This window comes from Triticum aestivum, chromosome 3A (genome assembly GCF_018294505.1).
Source record: "Triticum aestivum cultivar Chinese Spring chromosome 3A, IWGSC CS RefSeq v2.1, whole genome shotgun sequence".
In the NCBI taxonomy this organism is placed as follows: Eukaryota; Viridiplantae; Streptophyta; class Magnoliopsida; order Poales; family Poaceae; genus Triticum; species Triticum aestivum.
This window is the reverse complement of record NC_057800.1, coordinates 198,338,751-198,355,063: the sequence shown is the minus strand read 5'-3', so window position 1 is coordinate 198,355,063 and position 16,313 is coordinate 198,338,751. Positions and strand designations below refer to the sequence as shown.

The window sequence follows — 16,313 nt, the reverse complement described above, 5'->3', positions numbered from 1 at the left end:
GTCTATGGATGAATTTGTGCATTTCAAGGGTGGTAGTACCCTGTGAGGACCCTTGACCTCTGGAAAGAATAATGATACTCCACAGAGTGGACCACAGATAAAATAAGTATGAGTTTATCTCGATATGTGGGATACCCTAAGATTATGAGGGGATGGAGTACTATTGGATATAAAGGAGATAGAATGTTGGTATATGGAGCAATAGCAACTCCATGATGAGTTTGAGTAATCACGTCTGAGTTTGGTACAAATAGAAGGAAGGGAGACAGTACAACTGGATGGATTTAAGAATGCTAGGAAGCTGGATGTTGGAATAATGATCAGTTGCCCCCTATGATGAGTTCAAGGATTAAATGTGATGGGGTGGGCCATAACCCACAGGCCCCAGGACCTGCCAAGAAGCAAGCACACTCTTGCTAAAGGAAAAAGCCTGGAAGAAGTTACGATTTTATCGACTGACGATCTTATAGGAGTTTACGCAAAACCTGAGAGTGGTGAAGGAATGATATATGTTTGTTTGGCTTGCAGAATCCATGGATTTATCCGAACTTGGTTCGTCAACAAAAGAAATTCTGCAATGCCTGTGAGGATGACCGAGTGTTAGAATGCGAGATTCGCTAAACCATATACCAGGTAATGATTTGGGTGCGGGATGGATTGATCACCATACCGACTTACTCTTATTATTTGCCTTGCTATGTGGGATGGTAAATCTGAGTGACTTGCTTATAATAGAGAGACGACAATCAAAACCTTGTTTAAACCTTAGCATGGTATAGCAATTTTCCTTTGTACAAGGCAGCTGTTGCCAACCGTAGGTCATACGGTGAGAATGAAGCCCAGACCTATTTTCTGCAGGAGAAACCATAAATGGTTGACCACCATGAGACATCGATAGTTGATTAGTATTGGCGCTAGACCCGTCAGCTAAGAAGACCCAGTCTCGGAATAACCTTACCAAGATGAATGGACAGATGAATTGCGGTAAAGGTTATGCCACTACCAGAAGAGCCCAGAGAAGGAATTTTTTTCCCGAGAATCTGAGAAGACCAACACTGTCAACAATGAGGATGGAGTATAAGAGTTTTGATGGAACCGTATCAATGCTTCTAAGGGTGGTAGCAGCCCAGACCCCCTGTGACGATCGATGGATTTTGAGAAGACCCCCAACCCTAACCTATTTCTTTCTAGCCTCTCCGAATCTCGAGGACAAGATTCATTTTAAGGGTGGTAGGTTTGTAACATCCCAAAATTCTAAATTTTGGAATGTTATATTAAATAAATAGATTTGATTGATTGTTTGATTGTGGTGTGGTTGCTTGTGTGAAAGTGAGTGAAATTCGAAACTTTTTGAAAGTTAAATGAGAGGGAATAAAAGGACTTTCCCAAACTTTCATTTTTGCATTTATGATCTCCGTGAATTCAAATTGATTTCATCATAAAACCCTAGAGAGAAGATGACATGACTTCTTCCACTTAAATAAATGAAAAGGGTTTTGAAAAGATTTGAATTCCATTTGAAATATTTCCAATTCAGAAACTTTAAGCAACTCAATGATTTTCATGAGAGAAGATAAAATGAATTTTTCAAATCATATGAAATATGAGTTGGAAGTTTCAAAGAATCAAATTTAAAGTCCCCTTTGAAATTGTTTTCAATTTGGAGTGATTTGGGTTTTATTCAAATTATTTTTCTCCAAAAATAGAATATATGGAAAATAGGGTAAAATGATTCCCTACAATAGAAAATTGGAGAGAACTAAATTTGAAATCATTTTCGTATTTCTAAAATGATTTTCATTGGGCTTTATTATAGCAGTAGCACTCTTTGAATTATTTGAATTTTGTGGATTTTATTTGATGCTAGAAATATGTTCATGTTGTAGAGAATATTTTTTCTGAAAATTTTGATATATTATATGCCTATATAATACTTTATTTTCTTTTGTTTTATTATTTTTTCTTTGTCTGTGTTTAAAAAAAACTTCGGACCGATTGGACCGGGCTGGCCCAGCTCGCCAGGCCACGGTCCAGCCGGCCCACGCCGCTCAACCGCTCGTCCCCGAGCTTCCGCTTGGAGTCTGCCGCCACCACGGCACGCTGCCGCGCCGACCTCGACGTCCGTGCCGAGGCCGGACTTCTCCGGCCCCTTCCGCAAGCCTTCACCCCGCCCCGTTCTTTAAATAGAGGAGCCCCGCCGCCCTCCTCTCGCTTCGCGCCGCCACCCGCTGCCCACGCATCCCGCGCCGTCGCCCGCTATAGCCGCCTGCCGCTGTCCCGCGTCGCGCCGCGCCGCCGCTGCCGCTTCGCCTCGCTTCGCCGCCCCGCCCGCAGCTGCCCCGCGCCGCCCCGCCGTCGCACCAGAGTCCGCCGCCGCCGGCGGACGCCACCGCCGGACCCGATCCGCCGCCCGACCCTTCGACCCGCCGGTTTTTCCCGGACCGGTACGAACCGCAGACCGCCCCGTTTTTTTGTTTTCTTTTGGTTTAGATCGGTTTAGTTTTTTAGTTATTTAACAAACGTTTTCTGTTTAGGTAGTTCTAGTGAACAGTTTCGTTAGTTAGAGTTCGGCAGCGAACATTCGTACGGTAGAGTTTTTCTTTTTCATTTTAATTTCGGCCAGGGACCCATTTGTGAATATTTTATTACAGATTAGTCCCTGACCTTCAATCTATCACAACTTTTTGCTCGTTGGTCCAAATCCAACGAAACCAACGCCCACTTTTTCGTTATGATCTCCTCTAACCAGTAATCCAACTCAAACTTGTTTTTGAAAGTTTAAAATTTGAATTCAAACAGATTTATATTTAAACTTCGTTTGATCGTAACTTGAGTTTTATAACTCCGTCTGAGTTGATTCTTTTTGCATATCGAAGCTCTTGACCTAAAATTTTCTGATAAGGCCAAATTCACATTATTTTGGTACTGTTAGAAATTGTTTTATGTTGCAAGAGTATTTGCTTGGTTTTGATGCTTTCCGAATTGTCTTCTTCGTCCTTTCCGATCTTTTGAGTGATTGCTTATGTGTGGTTACTATTGCTTGCTTACGATAGATTGACCAGAGTGTGACGAGTATATCTATCAAGAGTTATGAGTGCGAATCATCTTCATCAACAGTACAAGGCAAGTTCACACTTTGATCATATCCCTTATTACCCAGTTTTATGCATTAGTTTCGATCCTCAAACACTGCATGGTTAGGATTTGATTAACATGTGGGCATTGGAAAGTAGTTGATGAGGTAGGAACCTATTGTCCTGCATTGAAACCTTGGAAGTTACTACTACGTTATGCTTATACTGCTCTGCTATGCTGGTAGACGTGGATTGGTTGAGTGTATTCATGACAGTTGTGAGAGTTATCATTAATGGTTAACTTAAGGTGGCTACTTTAATACACATCTGGGTGGATTGGTTGGGGCACCCTGGAGCACCCAGTGGTTTGCCCGGGCACCTGGAGAACCCACTGCTTGCCCAAGGGGATCCCGGAGTACCCGTGTGATCACCCTATGGAATGCCACCCAGGCTCAAAGGGATCATAAGATTATTCATGCTAGAAACTTCTGTGTGCAGCCACAAGCTATTATGGGCTCTAGCATAGTTGAGTATGTTGCATGACCTCTTTCAGTGGTGGGCTAGCAGATGCAGGGGAAAGTAGGTGTAACTGTCCATCCAGAGTAAAGAGTTAATATTTCTGAAAGACTATGTCTCGATCATCCGTTTCTCAAACACCATGTAGTGCGAGAAATCCAATGGAGGAGAGTCTTGTGGGAAAAGTGCGCAAACCTCTGCAGAGTGTACAAACTAATCATGATTAGTCGTGTCCCCGGTTATGGACATCTTGAGTATCTGGTTCTTGAATTATCATGTTGATCTCAACACTTTAATTAATTAATTTGTTGGGTTGTTAACTTTTAATTGGGATTGAGTTGGAGGAACCTTCTCAATAATTTCCAACCAACTTGGTAGTTAAATATAATATATTCCTTTGATGAGGGAAAAATTAGCTTTATGTAAAATAAACTTAGAGCCCCCACCAGCCAAATATGCATGTAGTGATAGCTATTATTCATCATTATCCTATGGTGTGAATTTGCCAGTATATTAAATGTACAGACCTTTTGTGGCTGCAACGTCTAATGTTGCAGGATTCTTACGACGAGTAAGTGATATGTTAGGGTTACGATTTCTACACTCAACTTTGCCGTTGGTGTTGATGGGAATCCGCAACCTTGTTGTTACTTCCGCTATTTGGATTGAGGTAATAGTATTTACGTTACTTTATACATGTGATTTACCTCTGTTATAAATTCTCGAGTACTGTGTGTGTCAGCTTACCGATCCAGGGATGACACTTAAGCACAGAGACTTGACCGTCTGAGGTTGGGTCGCTACACTCCATGCCGCTCCATTCTTCTTCTTTGTGTTCTCATTGTTGCAGTTTGTCGATCGTGAATCTGATTGCTTTGGGGTTATTTTCCTTTTTCTTTGCCTACGCACAACATAGCTTTGGTCTTATATGATTTTGCTAGTTGTCGGCATGTTTTTGCGTGTGTATGTGTTAGTGTTGGCTATGTGCATCTTAGCTATGCAGAGGTTGGGTGTGTGTTCATCATGTTTTTGTATCATCTTGATACTTCATTTTGAGCAAATAAAATCCACCTTTGGTCAGGAAAAAAATAGTTCCTCTGTTGCAAACTTATGCAACACTACCCCTTGCAATATGCACACGACTCTCTGTCTTTGCAAAAAAAAGATTCTGCAACATGATCGTTGTTGCAAAATGACAACAGAGAAAAAAGGTTCAAAAAAGATTTGCAACAAGGCTCTTGTTGCAAAAGGCGGCGCAACAAAGCTTTTGTTGCAGAGATCAAAAGAAAAGAAAATGGTCTGAGGCTTTTTGCAACAAGTTCGTTATTACATAGACAATTTGCTTGTTGCAATTAGGTTGGCTCATGAGTGTGGGGGGAGGGATCCAACTATTCTTTTTGACGGTAGATCTTTTCCATTGCTTAAAATGCCTATGAATCAAGCTTCATAAAACTAAGAGTCATCATATCCCAATCATTAAATAACCATTTTATCATTCAAACACGTGGATTAAACACTTCATGTCATTCCAAGAGTAATCATGTACGCTTAAACAAGTTGCATGAACAAAAATAAAGCATTCAGTCGACATGTCTTAATCGTATATTGTCAGCTCTGGGGTTTGCATCGTCCCATCCTTCGGTGACAGTCTGCTGCTCCGGCATGTGCATCGTTCGCTCCTCCGGCATGTGCATTGTCTGCTCCTCGGTCATGTTGGTCGCCCCATGTCATCCTAAAATGCACGATAATTGCTCATGTGAACTCCCAAAATTATATTGTTATTGGATCCATGGTATTCGGATCCTACATCATGAACCGGTTCTCCTCGTGAATATCCTGGCTTGCATCAACCGATCATCCTCAAGTTTAAGCATACATGTCTCCGTCCCTTTCTTGCGCCCTGTACTATCTTGAATAGCATCCCACCTCACTCTCTTCTTTTGTAGTTTCTTTCCCTTCATCGTCAATGTTTCCTACTTGCCTCCTTCGAGCCATGTAGATATGTTGATTACAACTTTGTGGTTTGTGCGGTTTCATTTTTAATGAAACCGGGAGCGAGAGGCTCGGTCAGGCTCCTTAACTAAAAAACGTGTTGATGAAGCTCCCGTGAGCTGAAGCAGGAGGCTGGAGTGAACATAGGTCTCCAATATGGGATGATGACGATTCAGAAACAAAGAAGAAAAGGATCCTAACCAAGGATAACTTATCTAGACGAGGGTGAAAAGGATTAAATTTTTGTGACTTTTGTAGTGTCTCTGAGAGAATTGATCATCTATTCTTTTCAAGCTCTTTTGCTAGGTTTTTATGGAATGTGATTTGTGGTTCGCTAGGTAACCCAAAATTACTTTTATCTTCTTTGATCTTTGTCAAAACTGGATACCACTATATATTGGTAAGGATAGGGCTATTGTTTCTATTGGTCTACTGCTTTGATCTGGAAAATTTGGAAAACAAGGAACAAATTCTGTTTTCAACGTGTTTTCTTTTCAAAATCTATCGATGTAACATTTACCCATGTGTTCTTTATTGGATTCATAAGCAACTCTGCAAAGAAAAGGAGTGCAAAAATGCTTAGGGAGGTTTCCAAGAGGCTATCTCGGGTAGCAAACGAAGTCTACGGAAGAGCGTATGGATGGAATCCTTCTGCTCAAAGGCTGGGTTTTGTCTCTACCTGAAAATTGAGCGGCTCTGTAGTGCGTTCAGGTTATAGACTTGCTTTTGCTTTGGCCGATGTGCAAATTGTAAAAGATGTTAAAAGTATGGTCTCTCTCCATAGTAGTGGATGGTTTGGCATCAAATAAATGTGGTTATCTCTACTCCTAATGGAGCAGTTGGTAGGATTGCGTCCACGATTTATTTTCGTCTGGTTATATTTCGTCTGGTTTATTTTCGTCTGGTTTATTTTCGTCTCATATCCCACCACCATATCTCCTCACATTGATTTTTTTACCCTCACAATAAAAACTTTCCTAACTTTTCCAAAGTTTCCTAACTAGACACGTTATAAACGGGCATGTACCGATAGCACGTTATCAATTAATAAAATTTTGTTTTATGACAATCAATTCCAAATCCTAATTTTCCTAATGCATCGATCTTTGCCTTTTTTAAGTAGTTATTTTGATAGGGAGGGTTTAGCCACGAAAATCATCCCTCCATCGTCGGCTGCATCCCTCACCCACGTCGCTGTTGCAGGATCTTCATCCGTCATCCTAAGCAATTGGGGCGGCGATGCGGGCGAGCTTCACGATAGTGGGGAGGACCAGGCCGCGGTGAAGGCAGGTCATGCACTCCTCACGCTCCACGAACGGAACCTGCGCACGGAGGCGGTAGCGCGGGGTGGCAGCCGGCAATGAGGCGGCCGCGCTACGTGACGAGCTATGGGTCCCCCTTTGTGATGTTTTGGCATCGCTCCTTCATCGCACATCCTCAGGTTCCTCTTGCTCTTCCCTTCCTCTGTCCTCCTCTCCCATCTCTATGCTTTCACGTGCATCCAGTTTTGATTCCTCGTGTGATATATACCAAACATAGGTACGTCAATTCACTTCCTTCCCTTCCCTTCGTCCCTCGGTCCCACGCTCGTGGCGCTGAAGTGGTGGCAACAGGCGATGGCGGTGGTGTCGCTGATGGCGGCGAGGACAGCATGTGGCAGCTCCCGAAGCATGAACACGACCGCACCTCGGGCCTGCCGTCTGCCAAGATATGGGTGAGTTCTCGTGCTGCCAATCATAAACCCTCATGTCCTACAAATTCCTCAAACCCTACCGTCTTGATCCCGTCCACGCTCTGATCCAAAGGACGATGCAGCTCTGGCCGATTGACAATGGAGGTTTGGGATCCTTCCTCTCAGCACCCACTCCTGGAAGAATCAGCGGTGCGCCACGCCGATTGAACCCCGTCGAGATCACTCGCCAAGATTGCTATTCTGAAGTTTATTGTAAAGAAAGTGAAGAGTGAGATAGGATCCGTTTATTTTCAACCGGTTTATTTTCAACCGGTTTATTTCCATCAAATTACCCCCACCCCCACGCCCACCCACCGAAACGCGCCCAGCGAACCGGGGAGAGATCCATTGATTTGGCTAAGGTAGGAAAGAATCTATTATTTGTTTGCTAAAGCAAATTGCATTAATGGGAGAGATCCGTTGATTTGGCTAAGGTAGGAAAGAATCTATTATTTGTTTGCTAAAGCAAATTGCATTAATGAAAGAGATCCGTTGATTTGGCTAAGATAGGAAAGAATCTATTATTTGTTTTCTAAAGAAAATTGCATTAATGAGAGAGATTTGTTGATTTGGCTAAGATAGGCGGTTTTGAGTAAAGTTATCTTTACTGTAGACATATAATGACAATTAATCAAGTATCAACATCATTGCATGTTTATTGTGTGGAATGTGTGTCCCAATGTTGACAGAAGGTATAAAAAGATTGTCTTGGAATTATTATTGTCTTGGGAAGATATTGCCCTGAATTCTCATTTCTCATCAGAAATTTAGTATCCATTTTCGTTGATCTTATTTGCAACATGTACAAGTCAGTAATAATCTAAGGGGGTGCCCTACCGGAGAAGATTATGATAGTTGGACAAGAAACTTGGTACTGTCGTGTAAGGTAAAGGTAGGAGAAATAGGAGATAAAAGCATGCATGGTGGGAGAAGGAAGTCGAATGTCGCGTGGTAGCTCAGACATGGAGTGTGGAAGAAAGACAATGACGAGATGTATGTATCTACTAGATCATGACCATGAGATATCATCCCATAGAAATGACCTTTGACTCTCATGTCACATGAATTTTCTCTTTGTATATATATATTTGTTAATCCGTGGCAACGCACGGACACTTAGCTAGTATGTCTAGGATGTAGGTTGTTCATTAGTTAGGTGGGGTGATGCATCATGTCTAGGAAAATAGTGTGGTGTTGCATTTTGTTGTATCCAGACTCCTATTCTCATAATAAAAATGAGAGCTATGTGGCCCCTTTTATCCAAAAAAGAAGAAGAAAAAGATCCATAAATGCACGAAAATAGCAGCGGTATCAGAATTTAGAAACAAATTTCAATTCACCTCCCCTTCCCAAGACCGGGTAATATACACATCTCACCAGTAAACAAGATGAGACGAACATAAAAAAATAGTAGAAAAACACGTGAAATCAACAATGTGTGCAGCGTTAACGGCAGCGGCAATCAAGGTCAGGTCGACCGATCGATCCGTCTACGCGCGTGTCCGATCCATGAGATGAGATGTGACCTATATGAGATTAGATCATGTTGGAGAGGGCGCGGCAGTTCTCAGATATCTGTAGGAGCGACTGGTCGAAGCGGTCCATGGGGTTCTTCTCACCGACTTTCCTAAACTCCTCGTCGCAGTTCTGCATGTCCTGGGCCGCCATGCTCATCATGGCTCGGACGGTTGTGGCGTCCTTGAAGCCTAAGGCACGACGTGCCGCACCGAGGTTGTCCTCCACGTCCGAGTAGAGGCTATCGCACAACTCCAGCGCCTTCTTGGCCGCGGGGCTCGCCTCGGCGGACATCTGGGTCACGTGCTCCTTCGCCGCCGACGTGCGCTTCGCGAAGGCGTCCACCTGCATGTTCAACACCGCCACCGCGTCCATGGTGGTGTAGTGCCCCGCCTGCTTCCCGGCCGTGGCGCTGCACAGATCCGCGAACGGGGTGGTCTTGCAGACTGCGGCCACCTCGGGTGGCACCTGGGCCGCAGCCGAGGAGCAGGTCGCCGCTGCGACGGCGACGACTAGGAGGAGCAGCGCGTGGGTTGATCGCCCCATGGCTGGTTTATTTACTTATGGCTGCTTGGTGCCGACGTACGTGAGTACGTGCGAGCGTGGTGCGGCTGCCTGTATAGGATGGAAGTGGCCGACGGGGAGGGCTGGGGTTTTGCTGCACGGAGGAGGGAGGGGGGTAAATACGTGACACGGGTGGCGGGGGCTCGCTGCATGAAACCACAACGGAAATGGCGGTCAGCCTCCGGTCAAGTGGTGGCCAAGCCACTTTAATGTGGCCCGTTCGTCGGTATGCCCAAGCTTACCATTTTTAACACACGACGAGCGGTGGACGCTGGGAATAGTAGGATCTTTGGTTTTTGAGCAAAACATGCTGCGCAAATCTATCCGCGGTTTGCCTTTTAATTACTTTTTGGAAGCTAATAGGGGCATGTCAGCTGAGGAGGTGGTTCGCTGTTCATTCCTTCCCTAATATCATGGGCTTAGGTCCATTTAACTTTTTTGTAAATGTCATCAACAAGACCCTAATTGCCATGATCTAATTCATGAAGAAAAATGAACATGCTACTTTATAAAAACTGCCATCTCTCTAATTTTATAAATACACAATGTGTATTACTTAAAAAAAGACGTATAAACTACAAAATGAAATTGCAATGTTGAACTTTAAAACTGCCATCCTCTAGATAAAGAATGTCATAGAACAATACGTCCAGCTAGACCTACTTATGCCAGCGAGATAATCGCCGCCTCACGTAGCTGTCACCTCATCTACAAGAAAAGGCTTACGGCCGCCTCCCACATGCGTCGCATGTCTTCGATGGCCCCGGGGCCATGGCGGCGCGGTGGACCATGGCCCATGCAGGTGGGAGGAATCTTGCTCCGTTTTTAAATATTTTTATGAGTTTGTTTAGGATCTGTGTCCTATTTGAGAAGACAAGGCGATGACGGCTCTCTGAAGATGGAATAAATTTCTCCCTGGCTAGCCCCCATTCCGATGATGCGTCTAGCATCATCAGAGGGTGTGTGGAGGTGTGTCTCCGGCAGATCTCGCAGGATTCGATCACTACTGATCTTCGACGAATCTGTTTGAAAAAAGTCTTCGTTTGTCTTTGTTCGCGTGTCTACAGATTAGATCGTTTTGATCTATACTTCTCTTCATCGACAATGATTGTTGTCCAGTTGCGCTGGTCCTATGGGGCCTTAGCACAATAACTTCCCGACTGTGTCTACTATAATAAGTTTGGCCCGACTCTGGTGAGGGAGGGGTGATGACGGCGGGCATGCCTTCGGCTTGTTATAGTGCTTCTAGTCGTCACCAGATGGTCTATGCACATGATTATAATTGTTTTATTTCTGTGTTCTTTGTACTGCCATGGCATGATGAATAGAGTAGAAGTCCATCACAAAAAATACGAAAAAACATAAATTTGGAAATGCCATGATATATATATATATATATATATATATATATATATATATATATATATATATATATATATATATAAATAATTTGTGCTGCTACTTTATAAATTTACGATCCTCTAGATAATTTTTTTATCTGGATTAGCCCCAAAACGAATTATCATGCCATTAAAAAAATGCCTCCCTCTCAACAATTAAAATATCATTCTCTTTATAATAAAAAATGTCATCCTCTCAATAATAAAAATACCATCCTATCTTCTATATCTAAATAGCTAGCCCCCACTAATATGTTTTTCTCAACAAGCAAGCATGCCACCTCATCAGTCAACATGCATAAAGAAAGGCCCACCTCAACATGCAACTATGCATATTAAAAATCCACTACAACATGCATGCATGTAAAATTTCATTTTATTATGCTATTTACATTTAATTCTTATATACTTTCAAAAACTATTGTTTCTAGAATTCATGTTTCATATAATCAAAATCTCATTGAAATATTGCAAACATTCCCGCAACAATGTGCGGGGCATCATCTAGTTATTGATAAAAATGGCATCCTATTGTTAAAAAATGCCATGCACTTAGTAATAAAACTGCTACGCCATTAAAAATAGAATGCCACCTCTTAAGAATAGAAATACAATCCTCTTACTATTAAACATGATGTTATCTTAATGATAAAAATGACATCATTGTAATAATAAAAATGTCATCATATTATTAATAAAATGTCATGCTCTTATTATTAACAAGCCATTAAAAATAAAAATGTCATCCTCTTGATAATTAAAAATGTCATCTATTTAATAACAAAGTTGTCATCCCCTTATAATAAAAAATGGCATCCTCTTATAATAAAAATGTCATCCGATTAATAATAAAACCACCATGTGAAAAGTTAAAAAGACAGGGTTTTCTGACAAATTAAAAAACAATAAAGCCTTGAAAATGTCAAGTTATATATAAATATCAGTTTTAACACAAATGTTCACAACTCCCCTCTTCCGCCTAGTGAAAAGGCTCACTCTCTCGCAAGAGGTCGCGAGTTTGAAACATCCTCCACACGCGTTGCACATTTTGAATAAAGAAAAAGAAAAATGAGAGTTTATCAGGAAACAACAAACAACGAACGCCTTCGGCCATTCAACGTGGCAACACCCTTGTGTCCAGACCCATGTAATGGGGGGTGAGGGCATTTGCCAGGGTCGCTCTTCTAGGGAACGTTGGCCAGTTACTATTTTTGTTACTTTTTTTACTTTTCGCACATAATCTACTATCCCCATAAAAGAAAGAGAGAACGGAGAACCAAACAATCAAATTCATCCATCAACAAGATCTAATGATACTTAATCCTCTGATGTTTAACGCAAACAAACCACGCATTAGGGTTTTCTTGACGCAAAACTGAAAGAAAGCTGCAAATCGGTCCCCTCGGCGGCGGCCTAGGGTTTTCCAGTCCTCCGGCGATCTGCGCCGTGAGTATCGTTTCTTCCGGCGAAAGCCGATCTCTTTCCCTTCTCCCCTACGCTACACCCTTCCCTCTTGCTTGGGCTGAACCAGGGGGCGACTGGTTCGCCTACCCGGCCTTGGTGGGGAGCAGGGTGTTGCTAGGGTTACAGAAGAGTCTTCGTTGGTTGTTCTGCTAGTTCGCTGGGAGGCATGGCTAGTCAGGTGGATGAAGAAGCGCCCAAGGGTCCGGGAGTTGATAGTACCACCGATCTACTAGATCGCCTAACCCTGTAGGAGGATGAACTTGATGATTTGGTTTGGGAAGATGAGATTGATACAGAGGAAGTCAGACCAAAGTGGCTTGCGATTGGACGTCTTCTGACGACCAAATCGTTTAGTCAGAGCGCTCTCATTGGTGACATGCGTGCGGCATGGAATCCAGCAAATGAAGTAATTTGGAGGAGGATAAATCCTAACCTCTACTCTATCCAATTCAACTGCTTGGGTGATTGGAACAAGGCCATGCATCAGGGCCCCTGGGATTTCAAAGGTCATGCTTTAATTCTTGCTGAGTATGATGGTTTCTCCAAGCCAGAAAAGGTAAAACTTGATCGGTTGGAAACCTGGGCACAAATTCACAAACTGCCAGATGGAGTTCTGAAAAACAAAAGCTTTCTGGAAAACCTAGCGAGTCGCATTGGCGAAGTACAAGAGGTCCAGGTTACGCTCCCTAATGGTTTTGTTGGCGAGTTTATAAGAGTCAGAGTAAGGCTGGATGTAAGCAAAAAATTAACAAGAGTAGTCAGATTTGCCAAGGCGGGTGTAACTGAACCTTATAGTGTGAAGTTTGAGAAACTACCAACCTTTTGTTATGAGTGCGGTATGATGGGACTCTGGTATGAAGAGTGTGGATCAGGAGAGCATGATACCACAAAATTTGAGTGGGGTCCGTTCATTCTTGCTTCTAGAAGAGGGGCTAGAGGAGGTAGACCTGGTGCTGCTAATCGTGGTGAGGTGCCTGAAATGTCAGGTGGTCGAGGCCGAGGCCGTGGGAGGAGGGAAAATAATTTCGGTGGTCGTGGACAAAAGCCAAGGGACACAGAACATGAGAACGTGGTGAATCAACCTGAGGCCCCTGTTTTGGGCGAAGGTATACTGTCAAATTATGATCACAATAGAAGCTGGAGGTTTAATGCCCAAATGGACCAAGCAGCCATTATAGGGACGTCATCGTTGATGACTGACCAACAGCATGAAGACTCCCTTGGGTTGAGGAAGAGGGCTGCTCATGACTCGACATCGAGGGGCCTGACGAATGATCCTCTGGATCAGAGTACGGAGCTAATTCCGATGGGTAATACAGTTGTGATTGCTCAGCATTTTGAGGGAAGAGAAGAAGAGGCCTTGGTTGACGGGGGCACGCCGCAAAAAAGCCTGAACAGGAAGAAGCTAAAAGGAACAGATGGAGAGGCAGTTACAAAAAAATCTGATATTACATCGGCGACCTCCGAACAGGGGGATCGCCGGAAGCAATGAAAACCTTGGCATGGAACTGTCATGGAATGCTTTCGTCTACGGCAGTTCGAGAGCTCTTGGAGCTCCAAGAGCGTGTGAAAGCGGATGTAATTTTTTTATCAGAATCACATTTAAATAAGGATAAGGCAGTAGGATTGAGGGTTAAGCTAGGTTTTGATTTCTTTCACTTGGTGGGCAGTGATGGCCGTTCTGGTGGACTTGTGCTCTTTTATAATTCAGTTAATGAAGTGATCTTGAATTATTCTTCCGACAATTTTATTGACGGCATAGTGATGGATGGTGACAATCCATCATGGCGGCTAACTGGGTTCTATGGGGAACCAATTTGGGAAAGGAAGCACCTCTCGTGGACATGTTTGCGTGATCTTCATAATAACAATGCGGGGCCTTGGTTAGTGCTTGGCGAATTTAATGAAATAATCACTACAAGTGAGAAAGAAGGAGGTAATTTTCGGCCTCAACACTACATGCAAGAGTTCAGAGATTGTATTGATGATTGTGGCTTGCAAGAGGTCATGGTGATAGGAGACTTGTTCACTTGGAGTCGGGGGCCTATTAGAGAGAGGCTCGATAGGGCCTTATGCAACGAGTTATGGGCAAGAAAATTTCCGTATGCAGGCTTGGTACATGAGCATCATATACATTCAGATCACAGGCCGATTCTCCTTGACACTGAATATTATAAACCAATGATGGGTCTACAGCAGAAGCGCAACCGTATGTTTGAAGCGCGCTGGATGAACGAAGAGACAGTAAACGAGATCATTAGTTCAGCGTGGGAACGGGCCAAATTGGCAGGGCTAGGTCCCCCGCTTTCTGTCCGAACTAACGCAGTTCTCACTGACTTGCTTGAATGGGATCGAGAGACACTCAAGAGCCCAAAGAAGAGAATAAACAAGCTTAAGAAGGAAATAGAGAAACTAAGGCGTGGTCCTAATACTTTTGAAGCGCGGCAAAAGATGAAAGAGCTTCAGGTTCTTGTTGAGAACTTGTTGGATCGGGAGGAGATGATATGGCTCCAGCGTGGGCGCGCTAACTGGCTACTTCATGGCGACCGGAACACAACTTTCTTTCACAGAGCAGCAGCAGCGCGAAAGAAAAGGAACTACATTAAAAAACTACTAGACGATACAGGAGTGTGGAAAGAAAATGATGATGATATAAAGACCATTATATCCGGATACTTCACTGAGCTATTCACTTCGCAGGTTCAAAATCCAGACCATAATGTGTTGTCTTTAGTGGAACGAAGAGTAACAGATCCTATGAATGATGCTCTTATGGCACCTTACACGGCTGAGGAGGTTAGGAAGGCACTTTTCTCCATTGGTGATTTTAAAGCACCAGGGCCGGATGGTTTACATGCAGTCTTTTACAAAATATTCTGGCCAATGCTTGGGGACGATCTAGTCATGGAGGTGTTAAATGCAGTCAACTCTCATGAGGTGCCACGTGGTTGGAATGACACTATCATTGTAATGATTCCTAAGGTAAATACACCTGAGAAAGTCTCACAGTTTAGACCTATAAGCTTATGCAATGTGGTCTACAAAACTATCTCTAAGATGATTGCTGCTAGGCTAAAAAATGTACTTCTAGAAATTATAAGTCCTACACAAAGTGCCTTTGTCCCAGGGAGGCTTATTACCGATAATGTTCTGATTGCATATGAAAGTCTCCATGCTATTAAACAGAGAAGAGCGGGCAAGGAGGGCTGGTGTGCGGTAAAACTAGATATGCACAAGGCCTATGACCGTGTTGAGTGGGTGTTCTTGGAAGCAATCTTGCTGAAACTGGGTTTCAAACCTGATTGGGTCAGAATGATAATGGCATGTGTGTCTTCGGTGGAGTACAAAGTGAGATATAATTCAGTTGAATCGGAAACGATCAAACCTTCTCGTGGACTTCGACAGGGAGATCCCTTGTCACCATATTTATTCCTGCTATGTACAGAGGGACTTACAACCTTGTTAAATCATGCAGAGCAATCAGGAGAGTTATGTTGGAAATATGCCCTAGAGGCAATAATAAATTGATTATTATTATATTTCCTTGTTCATGATAATCGTTTATTATCCATGCTATAATTGTATTGATAGGAAACTCAGATACATGTGTGGATACATAGACAACACCATGTCCCTAGTAAGCCTCTAGTTGACTAGCTCGTTGATCAATAGATGGTTACGGTTTCCTGACCATGGACATTGGATGTCATTGATAACGGGATCACATCATTAGGAGAATGATGTGATGGACAAGACCCAATCCTAAGCATAGCACTAGATCGTGTAGTTCGTATGCTAAAGCTTTTCTAATGTCAAGTATCATTTCCTTAGACCATGAGATTGTGCAACTCCCGGATACCGTAGGAGTGCTTTGGGTGTATCAAACGTCACAACGTAACTGGGTGACTATAAAGGTGCACTACAGGTATCTCCGAAAGTGTCTGTTGGGTTGGCACGAATCGAGACTGGGATTTGTCACTCCGTGTAAACGGAGAGGTATCTCTGGGCCCACTCGGTAGGACATCATCATAATGTGCACAATGTGATCAAGGAGTT

At 43.2% G+C, this 16,313-nt stretch overlaps 1 protein-coding gene across 1 annotated transcript; it reads right to left on the bottom strand.

Moving 5' to 3' along the window:
- Positions 1-8,614: 8,614 nt before the first annotated feature.
- On the bottom strand, positions 8,615-9,476 carry LOC123058235 (uncharacterized). Its single transcript, XM_044481029.1, has one exon. It carries the CDS (start codon positions 9,373-9,375, stop codon positions 8,851-8,853), a length of 525 nt encoding a protein of 174 aa, XP_044336964.1. The 5' UTR covers positions 9,376-9,476; the 3' UTR covers positions 8,615-8,850.
- Positions 9,477-16,313: the final 6,837 nt, after the last annotated feature.

Coding starts and splice junctions, on each gene's coding strand:
- LOC123058235 (XM_044481029.1), bottom strand. CDS start 9,375: ATGGGGCGATCAACCCACGCGCTGCTCCTCCTAGTCGTCGCCGTCGCA.